We start from the raw sequence: 10,907 nt of genomic DNA on the forward strand, positions 1-10,907 counted from the left end.
AGTATTCGTGTACCTATCTTTCCATAACCCTCCACAATTAACTGTTACCATTTTTTGGTTACTTGCCATTTTGCAGAATATGAGGTAAAACTTCAGGGTTGTTTTGATTTAAATTTTTTTATTATTAGTGATTTGAAGCATTTTTCATGTGGTTATTAATACTTTGGAGTTCTTTTGAAAGCTGTTTGAATGGCTCTTAGTCACATATATTTACAGTTTTTTTTTTCTGTCTTGGATGCCAAACCTTTGTCAGAAAAATCTGATAACAAAAATGTTTTTTTTCCCCATTCAACCACTTCCCTTCTTATCCTAAATGTATTAGTGTTCTCTGATGCTTTAATATTGTCTGTTTCAGGTTAAATAATAGATTGTACAGTTGTGTTTTCTTATTCAATCTGTTACCATTTTTCACTTTGTTGGATTGTTTAATTCATTCACATTTAAAATTATGAGTTATATTTTTATTTTCCTCCATCTAATACTAAATTTTTTTTGTTATAAGTTACCCGCCTCTGCTGCTGCAAATATAATGTTCTGTTCCTTCAGTTACTTTAATCTTTTTTAAGGTAGCTCTGGTTCCCACTGGCTTTCTTTCTCTTAACTCTGATCTTCTCTTCTCATTTGTTATTCCTTTCCCTTAAGAGTTTTGTTTATTCCTTTTACTCTCTTGCTTTTTTGTGTAGTTACATGTTTCTTCTACCTTTTTTTCCTTCTCAGTCAAATTGCTCCCTCCTTTCTCTTCTCCCTTCAATTAATCCTGTTTGTAAGCAAAAAAAAAAAATTAGCCCCTTTCCAAAAAGGAGTTCTCTCAGTCTTCATTATTCATGTTCTCTCTAGAGCCAGGTGTAGGGAACCTGCAGTATCGAAGCCACATGTGACCCTCTGGGTCCTCAGATATGGCCCTTTAACCGAGTCCAAACTTCATAGAACAAATTTTTAATCAAAGGGCTGCACTTGAGGACCTAGAGGGCCACATGTGGCCTCAAAATTGCAGGATCCCCACCTGTAGCAGCAAGCACCCCAGCATCCCCAGGGTGGCTACCAACACAGGTTTTTAGATCTACTTTGCTAAAGGAAAGCAACTCAAAATTGGTTAACAAGCTTATTTTAATCAATCAAATATATATCGTTTACCTAGTTCAGGGGAAAAAGTTCAGCACCCCAAACTTCAGAGTATACAGACAGAATTATCAAGACAGAGAAACAGATCAAGTAGACAGGTTTCCAAACTGTCCAACATCCATACCAAATCAACATCTGGGTTTTTCAAAGCTGGGGGGCTCTCAACAACGGCTTCCCAGAGTCTCATCTGATCAAACCACAGAACACTTCTCAAAGTGAGCCCCAAAGCAAAGCCTCAAATCAGGGATTATATAGCCTTCTCCTGGGTCAGAGAATGTAACCACCCTCTTGACCCACTGCCCAAAGGTGTGGGCATTCCTGAAAACCAAGCCTCCTGCCACAGGCTCCATGTGACCACATTCAGCCTATTAGGAGGCAGAGTATATTTTCAAATCAAGGAAGGTTCTCAGAGTCTCTTAAGCCTATCAAAGGGCCCAGGGGCAGGGAAGATCTTTAAATTTGCATTTCCATTACAGCACCCCTGCTAGAACCTCATTCTTTGATTCATGACCCCTATACTTATGGGGTCTTTCTCTTTTCTCTTTATTCTTGATACAATCAAAGCTTCCAAGGTATCCATTCTTCCCTTTGGACATTCTGGGTGTCCAGATTCTCTCAATCATTCTGCCAAAATTCCAACTCTACCTCCCAGCCTTCATCTAGTGTTAGGTTCTCATCTCCCTTCACATTCTCTTTACCAAATGAGCATTCATCAGTGGTGCCCCCTCCCACCAGAAGTGAAGTTTCCTTCTTTCTCCACCCTTTTCAATCCTTCCCATCTCCTCACCCCTTACTTTCTAGGCTCTTCTCTTTTCTCTTTATTCTTCATATAATCAAGGCTTCCAAAGTATCCATTCTAAGCTCTCCCTCCCCTTTAGGTGCTTTCTGCCCCTTCCTTACTGGGCTTACTTCACATATTCCCCTTTTCCATTATGTCTCATTTCCAGAAAATGCTAAGTATTGCAAGTATCAGAAAGGACACTGCCCCATGGCAAGGCCCTTCCCCCATCAAGTCCCTGAATATGAAGCAAAGGTCACCTTCCTTCCCATGACTAGCCTTTGGACCCTGGCACATCACACACTCTTCTCTATCTCCCCTTTCCCCTTGCCCTCTTATCCAACAACAAAAAAGCATCAGTTCAACTGAAGGCAGTGTCGCCAGGGTGTCCATAATAATTTGTTTTTTTCACTGTTATTTCTACCAAATTTCCACCATTACCTCTGTCTTATTGTGCACATTAAAAAAAAAAATTGTTTCTTTTTAGTTTTCAACATTCACTTCCATGAGATTTGAGTTCCAAATTTTCTCCCCATCCCTCCTCTCCCTCCACTCCAAGACAGCCTGCAATCTGATATAAGCTCTATATACACATTCATGTTAACATTTCACCTCTATCTCATTGTGCACATTTAAAAAGAAGTCTTTTACTACTGGTCTCTCTGTTGTCACTGTTGCTATTTCTCTATTTGCCTCATAATTATTCACTCTTGCATTTCTGTTGTTTGGAGGGTTTAAGAAGCCAGTAATCTCTTCAATTCTGGTTTTCTTTCTAAAAATGTTTGAAACTCTTCTTTATCATCACTGAACATTCTGTCCTTGCGCAGTATGGTTAAGCTCAGATTTGCAGGACGGGTCATTCTAAGTGGTATCCTGAGCGCCATTGCTCTCTAGAACAATTCTTCCACTCCCGTCTCCTTTTTCTAGTGGGTGTAAGTCTCGCATTATTCTAAGGTCCATTTCTTTGTTTTGGGGCTTTTTCTCCTGTTGGCTGGCAGAACTTGTTTCTGAATGGAATTGTTAAATGTAACTGCTGTGTGTCTTGGAGTTTGTGCTTTTGTTTGTTTGTTTATTGTTGTTTTCCGGAGGTGATCTGCAAATTCTTTCGATTGGAATTTGATTTTCTGTGTTCAGAAGTTTGGGGCAGTTTTCTTCTATCATTTCCTTCATTGTAGTTGTCTTGTATTCTTCAGGCTTGGCATAGTTCTGCACAGATCCCCATGCACAGGGTGTCAAGTTGGTAACTTGTCCGACTCCTTCTGTTCCGCAGTTCTCTAACCCAGCATTAGCAGTTCGGGGCCTGTTTGCTCTGGCACTGGCAATTCAGAGCTTTACAGCATTGGTGCTCTTGGGTTGTAGCCCCTGGCAGGCTTTTGCTCCCGAAGGGTTATGGCCAAACTGGCTCTTTTGAGAGGCCAAGGAAACATTCACAGCTTAGAGCTGGGGCCTCCACAGTACTAGAAAGAGGGAGGGAGAAATGGGATGTAGGGAGGATTTGATGTAAGTAAGCCAATGTTGTATCCTTGATCTGCTAGTACAACCTTGCTACTGGTAAGGTGGGAAGTGGGGGAGGGGTTGATGGGGTACCTGGGGTCTAAATCAATTTGTAACATCAATTGTACAAACTGGTTTTACAAATTGATGTTACAGGGCGGCCAGGTGGCTCAGCGAGTAAGAGCACCGGCTCCAGTGTCAGGATGACCTGGATCAAATCCGGCTTAGATACTCAGCACCACACCCAGAAATAACTGACTGTGTAACCTTGAGCAAGTTACTTAACCCCGATTGCTTTAAAAAAAAAAACAAATTGATGTTACAAATTGATTTAGACCCCAGGTACCCCATCATCAGGGTGCTGACTGAGCTTAGGGTTACTGAGCATCAATCAGATCCTGGGTTATGTGTTTGTTTTTAACCTTCTTTTGGATTCTGAGTGTCTTGGACCACAGAGCCAGCTGAAATTGCTTTGCATATGGCACCTAACTTGTTTTGGAGAGATTCCCAAGGTGATGGGGATTACAGAAAACGTCTAGTCCACCATCTTGTCTTGTGACTCAGAGATCATCCAACTGTCACTACACACACTTGTAGTTCACAGGACCGCCCATTCCCTTTTGGGTTTAGAAATAAGTTTGACATGGTATCCAGCACAGTAGCTACTGAGCAGGACAAAAACTAAGAAAGCTCAAAAGCAAATCCTTGCCCCATGCTTAGAACCCAATGAGTTAAGATGATAAATAAAAAGGATTTTTTTTTTTTTGTTTAATGAAGCATTCTGGTTCTCAAATCTCATTGCACTGTTGTCAATAGAAATGTTGTGCTAAAGGGCTGGAATTTGGAAATTCCTCTGTGGTCAAACTTCCTGAGAACAGCCTGCTACACTTGTAATAAAATAAAATAAAATAAAAAGAATATAGAGAGTAGTCAGTTGCATCTGATGATGGTAGGATGGGCTTTTCCCCCAGAGTAATCTGAACCATCTGCCTTTATACACTAAGGAGTTCGCCGCTTTAATCCAGCTTATGGCCGACAAACCATTTTTGGCATCCTCTTTTCCCTATCATTATGTCCTTGAAGAGCTGATGAGGCTGTGTAGAAAACCTTTTGCTATTAAATTATTTGCTATCTTTGGGTAAATTTTGAGAATTTTTTTTGAGGTTTTATTTGAGGCTTAGTTTTCACTTTTTTGGGAAGACACCATGACTTTTTTCATCAAAAACATGCTGAGTGACCAGGTCAAGAATTTAGGCCTTGGCGGTGGTACAGAAGAGAAAAAAGAAGAAGGAGGCACCTCTGATCCCTCGACTGCAAAGGGGATGACTAGAGAGGAGTATGAGGAATATCAAAAGCAGATGATTGAAGAGAAGTGAGTACATGCACCTCGATTCCTCTTTTGGAGCAGGACAAGTCTGTGAGGACTGAATGTTTGAGAGTCATTTCCTTTTCCTCCCAGGTGCCAGGCTTCCCCTCCTTCTTTTCACAGAGCTCTGTCTTTCTTCATATCCTGAATATGCATTCTGAAAGGCAATACTCAACATGGGGGTACAACCCCAAAAGAAATGCCAAAAGACAGTGTCAAGCCTTCCTTCCCCTCCCCTTCTCTGGGTATGGAGTGAATGCTTGGTTGTGTTCTGCTTGGATGATTGGGAAAAGAGTTCATTTTGGTGTATCAGGCATAGGCCACAGAAGCAAACTGAAGTCTGAATTCCATAGTGTCACGCTCAGGAATAAACTGGAAGGGACTTTGCAGGTGAGCTAGTAGAACTCCCACGTTCCAGAGAGATCAAGTGCCTTGCCCACCATCATATAGGTAATAACTGTAGGGGATGAGATTTACACCCAGGTTCCCTCCCTCTCGCAATCAAGTACTCTTTTCTCCTGTGCCAACTGCTAGGTATAACCCATTTTCATGTTCTGTGTTAAAAGTAAATAAATAGCAGGAGAAGTGCCCAGTTCTTTTTCTTTTCTGGCTGCAGTTCCTAGAAGACTGGGAGTTTGGAATCATAGAGTGATGAGGTTAGATTAGAAAAAGATCATCTACTCCTACCTCTTCCTTTTACAGATGGGGAACATGAGACTTGGGGGTGATTTAGTGACACACATATTCATTAGAGAAGTGAAAAGTGCATAGAGCTTATAAAAGTTATCTTCCAAGAAGTTCCATAAAATTTGACAAAGGAAAAAGCAAGTCAATCTGACAATATTTCAAGTACACATGTGTATATATTTCTATTTCCTTTAAAGCCCATGATAATGATAATTTATTGATAATGATAATGAATATATCATTTGGGAGAAAAACACTCCAAGTCAGAGAATTAGTGAGTTATCAAAGCTTAGTAAAATCTACTTATACTTTAGTACCAAGAAAAGCTAATTAAAAGTGTATTTAACTCAGAAGTGAAACAAATGCTCATCACTTAGAGTTTGAAGTGGCCAGTTTATGATTTCAAGGACAATCATTTCTAATGCTGTGTTTTGCTATTACAGCTGTTTCACTAATGATCAATTATGTAATGGTTTTCTAAATCTGATGCTAAGGTGATTATGGGTGAAAAGGTTAATGACCTGAGGGAATCTAAGTCCTCTAAAGGGTTGGGTTTAATGGTCACCATTCCCATTGTTTTGTCCAGAAAAAAATGAGTGTTTCGGTCTAGCCTCTGGGAGGGGCTATGTAGGGGAGCAGCCCTGAGGAAAGGGGGATGCTTCTATACAGTGATGCCCCAGGACAAAGCCCTTCCTTAGACCAGTCTTCAGTATAAGCATTTGTAATAACCTTCCACCACATTAGAAAAGCTAGTAGAATGAAGAAACAGTAAACATGCCAGAGCAACAGTTCTCAAACTTCTTGATTTCAGGACTCTTAAAAATTATTGAAGACCCCAAAAAACCCAATTTTTTGTTTGTGTGGGTTATATCCATTTATATAGATCAACATTAGAAATTAAAACTGATAAAATTTTTAAAATATTTATTCATTTAAAAATACTTAAGAAGCTCATTTTATGTTAATATAAATGATACATTTCATGAAAAATAACTATATTTTCCAAAGCAAAAAAAAATTAGAAGAATGGTGTTGTTTTTGCATATTTTTGCCAGTCTCTTTAATATCTGGCTTAACAGGAGACAGCTGGATTTTCATAACTACTTCTGATTCGATCTGTTGCAATCTGTTGTTTTGGTTGAAATATGCAAAGAAAATCCAGCCTCATACAGATATGTAGTTGGAGTTAAAAAGAGTATTTTATAGGCAAATAATGTCTTGGTATTAATATAAATTATTATGAACAGACCCCCTGAAAGGGTATTGGGGACCTTCAGGGATCCTCAGACCACACTTTGAAAACTCCTGCTCCAGAGGTTAGAACCTCAGGTATATTTATATATCATACAAACAAGTACACAGAGATACACGTTTGCCCACGTTTGTATTAGTATATACCTGTGGGCATACATAGATACATGTATTGTGTGTATATGTATTCTAAGTCTACAAATATTTGTATTTAGCTTACATATAATCAAAGAAGAGCAGCTGCTAAATCTATTAGCTGATTTCCCAGACTCTTGGCCTAGAAGGGAAACCCAAACCATGCCAACGTCTCGATCATCATCTTAGGCCATACACCCTGTCATAAAGCGAGTGATTCAATCTAGCTTCTCAGAACATTGGGTCTTAGATGCGGTGACTGGTTGGTTAACTGACATCTCAGGTTTGTTTAATTTCTGCATCTGACCAGGTCATGCATCCCAAGAGTCAAAAGGAATGAATATAAGAACAATGGCTTGACTTGAGTTAGGGTGCCAGTCCCTCCAATCTTGGGGAGTTTCTGTGATTCCTCTCTAATCAACTGTTCTGTGACTAGGAGGAGCTTCTTCATCACAACTTAGAAAATGAATGACTATTAATAATAGTTCAGCCACTTAATCTGTGACCCAAGGGCAGGTCACCTAGCCCCACCCCCTTCCTCAGGACAAGATCGACCTCATTTGGCTTTAAGTTATCCCTTGATGGATATATTCACCACTCAGAGGGCATATTTTGACTGTAGAGGTAAATAGTAACAGACAAGTGGGCAGGGACATCATAGTTCAAAATAATGAAAATAAGACTGATGATAGGAATATTTCACCTTTATAGACCTTTATAGAATACTATACATTTACAAAATACTTTACATACATTGTCTTCACAATAATTTTATAAAGTAGATAGTGAAATAGAGCTCTCTCTTTCAGACGAGGAAATTGAGGCTTAGGGAGATCATGTGATTTTCTCAAGGTCATGCAGCTAAAGCAGCAGATCTGGAACTCAAACCCAGGTCTTCCGATTGCAAATCTAGTTTTATTTCCACTACAGTACGCTGCCTTGCAAGTTTTGGGAGATGTTGAGGTGTAGAAATTAAGCAGCTTCTATTCTTTCCTTCTCCTAGAGACATAAAAGAAATGTTAATTTAATTTAAGGGCCCTAAGAAGATTAATCAGGGGCGGCATGGCCTAATGGATAGGACTGGCCTTCAGTACCTTAATTCAAATTCTGCCTCTGACCTAGACTAGCTGGGTGATGTGAGCAAATCACATAACCTTCCCATGGCCTAGTCAGTATTCTAAGACAAATTGTAGATTTGCTTCTGTAGAGTCAGTTCTCTGAATGAAGAAATAATGGGTTTATATGACATCAAATTAATATTTAAATTTTAAAAAATTTGGTTTTGTCTAAACTGGACATTAGGTTGTAAGCTTCTTCAAGTTAGAGACTGTCTTTTGCCTCCTTTTGTATTCCAAGTGCTTAGCACATTACCTGGCATACAGTAGGTGCTTCTTAAGTGTTTATTGATTGATTTTTGCACAGTAGTGTGGATAAGTTTGGATAAGTGTGGCAGGGCCCAACTAGAGCCAGCTTTGAATGCCAGCATAAGGGGTTTGGACTGTACTTGTTAGGCACTGGGGAGCTTTTTGAGCAGAAGAGAGATTCTGAAATAGGGTGCTGGCAATAGGCGTGGAGAGAAAAGAATGGATCGGAGAGATGTACAAGGTGGTTTTACAACTTTTATTGCCAGCTTTTGCTTTTATATCATCATCATTCTCCAATATATACTCCTTTCTCCCTCTGAGAGAAAGCCATACTTTATAAAAAAGAATAAAAAAGAGAAAAAAACCCTAATAGTTCAGCAAAACTAACCAGCACATCAGCCAAGTCTAATATGATATTCCCCTTTCCACAGCTGTAGTACCCTAGCTATGTAAAAAAGAGAGAAAAGTTCATCCAAATATCTCTTTTGGGAGGGCCAAGCTTTATTATTATAATTTCACAGTATTTGCTTTCAATTTATAGTCGTTAGTCTTTCCAATTACATTGCTGTAGCAATTGTGTATACCATTTCCCTAGTTCTGCTACTGTACATTGTATCTGTTTTTCTAAAGCTTCTCTGTAGCTTTCACTAACTTTTTTATTTTTAAAATTTTAACATTTCAATTGAGTATAAGGCCTTAATTTAGGAAGGTAGAAAGTTTCCCTTGGGGTATTCACTTTCATTTCAAACTTTCACTTTTCTTGAGGAAAGTGCAATTTTAGATGGGACTTGAAGGAAGCCAGGAAAGACAGGAAGCAGTGATGAAGAGGGAGAGCATTCCAGGCATGGGGAACGGCCAATAAAAGTGCTTGGAGTATTGAGGTGGAGTGTTTTGTTTGAGTAAGAGCAAGGAGGCCACCGAGCATGTGGAGGTGTGTAAGGAAGAAGAATCCTGCAAAGGTGGGAAGGGGTCAGGTTAGGAAGGACTTTAGAAGTCAAAAGGGATTTTCTATTTGATCCTGGAGGCAATAAAGAGACATTGGATTTGAGCTGAAGGCAGTAGAGATTTCAACCCAATTTCTCTTATCTTAGCACTCTCCTCTATGCCATTAAAAATAATAAAAATAAGCCATAGTGAGCTGGAGAACCCAATCAGTGGTAACTCTGCCTAGCCTCCTGCCTCAGCCTTGGGTCTGGTCTAGAGGTAAAGGTCGTAAGATCAAGGGTCTTGGTGGCCGTTTCAGACCAGGGCAGTCCCGTATCTGATTCAACACCAGACTATTCCCCAATTAAGGGTATTTCTGATGGGCATCCTATGAAGTTATTGCTTTCAGATTTCTCTTGGAAGGTCTTTCAGCATAGGAGGGGTAGGCAATGAAATGAGGATAGTGTATGGATCGCTGCTGGAAACAGGGAGAAAAGACACTGGATTGGAGCTGAACTTTTCATTCCAGCTGTCCCCCCTGTCCAACTTTGTCTTCTTGGTTCTTCTGTCACTTTGGTTCTCTGGACCTCACTTTCCTCATCTGAAAAAGAAGGAAGCAAGTATTCATTAAGTACCTGCTAGATGCTTTTACAAATATTATTTCCTTTGTTCCTCACAACAGACGGAGAAGGTACTGTTATTATCCCTATTTTACGGTTGAGGAAACTGATGCCCAACAGGGGTTAACTGACTTATCTAGGGTCACACAGCTGGTAACCATCTGAGATAGGATTTGAACTCAGGTCTTTCTGATTCCAGGCACAGTCCTTTATCTGCTGTGCCACCTAGGAGGGTTGATCCCCTCAAACTTTAGATCCTATAACTAGAAAATCACTAAGGACATAGAATGTTATAGCTGGAAAGAATTTTAAGCAAAGAACCTTAAGGATTATTTAGTCCAGTCCTCAGAATCACCTAGTCCCAGAGAAGCTAAGTGGCTTGTCCAAAGTCACCTGGCTACTTAGAGGCAACTAAGTAGCTCAATGGATAGTGTCCTGGGCTTAAAGTCAGACAGACCTGACCATGGACAAGTCATGTAATCTTCAGCTTCACTTTTCTCCTCTGCGAGAAAAGGGTTACAATAGCACCTAATTGACAAGGTTGTTGGGCGGGCCAAATGAGATGATAAAATGTTCCGCAGCCCTTTGAGTGCTATGTTATTGCTAGCTAAGAGAAGGGAGCCCAGAGAGATTAAGGAACTTGTTCCTTACCTAGCTCTCTAGTGGCAGAGGCCAGGCTAGAACTCAGGACCCCAGACTCCTCCTTATCCAGAGCTCTTTCCTCTATATAGGGGTGTATGGTTAGCATCCCTCTGAAGGCCGAGCCTTCACTGGACTCCATGTGCCTGGGAGACAGAGAGAGAGAGAGGAGGAGTCAAAGGAATTCTGAGAGTATGGGGACTGTCAGGGAACTCCAATGCCATTCTCCTCATGGAGCTACTAGCAGAGCCTGAGGTGGGCATTTATCTGTTAATAACAGTTTAAAGGAAGCCTTATTCTCACCAATATTTATCATAGAGATCTGTTAAAGCAACAAGTTTTCAAGACCTGAAGAAATAAAAAATAAAATATGTAGAATATTTATATTCTATATTTACACATTTTTGTATATGAAAACAGCCTATGTATCATAGGCAACATTTATATACTATATATATGATATTTAATTCCTTTTGCTCTTGAAGGCTTATTGGACTTTCTATGATAAATATCCTTGAGGAGAGAGA

General features: G+C 39.9%; 1 protein-coding gene across 1 annotated transcript in view; it reads left to right on the top strand.

Annotated features, from left to right (window-relative positions):
* Nucleotides 1-4,599: 4,599 nt before the first annotated feature.
* Nucleotides 4,600-10,907, top strand: part of LOC138172453 (complexin-4) — a 39,775-nt gene continuing 33,467 nt past the window's right edge. The window contains exon 1 of the mRNA XM_069102226.1: nt 4,600-4,766. Coding sequence (XP_068958327.1) covers nt 4,600-4,766 — 167 coding nt within the window. The remainder of the gene's footprint in view (nt 4,767-10,907) is intronic.

This window comes from Petaurus breviceps, unplaced genomic scaffold (genome assembly GCF_028583685.1).
Source record: "Petaurus breviceps papuanus isolate PSGF00001 unplaced genomic scaffold, PetGlider_PUasm1.0 128, whole genome shotgun sequence".
In the NCBI taxonomy this organism is placed as follows: domain Eukaryota; kingdom Metazoa; phylum Chordata; class Mammalia; order Diprotodontia; family Petauridae; genus Petaurus; species Petaurus breviceps.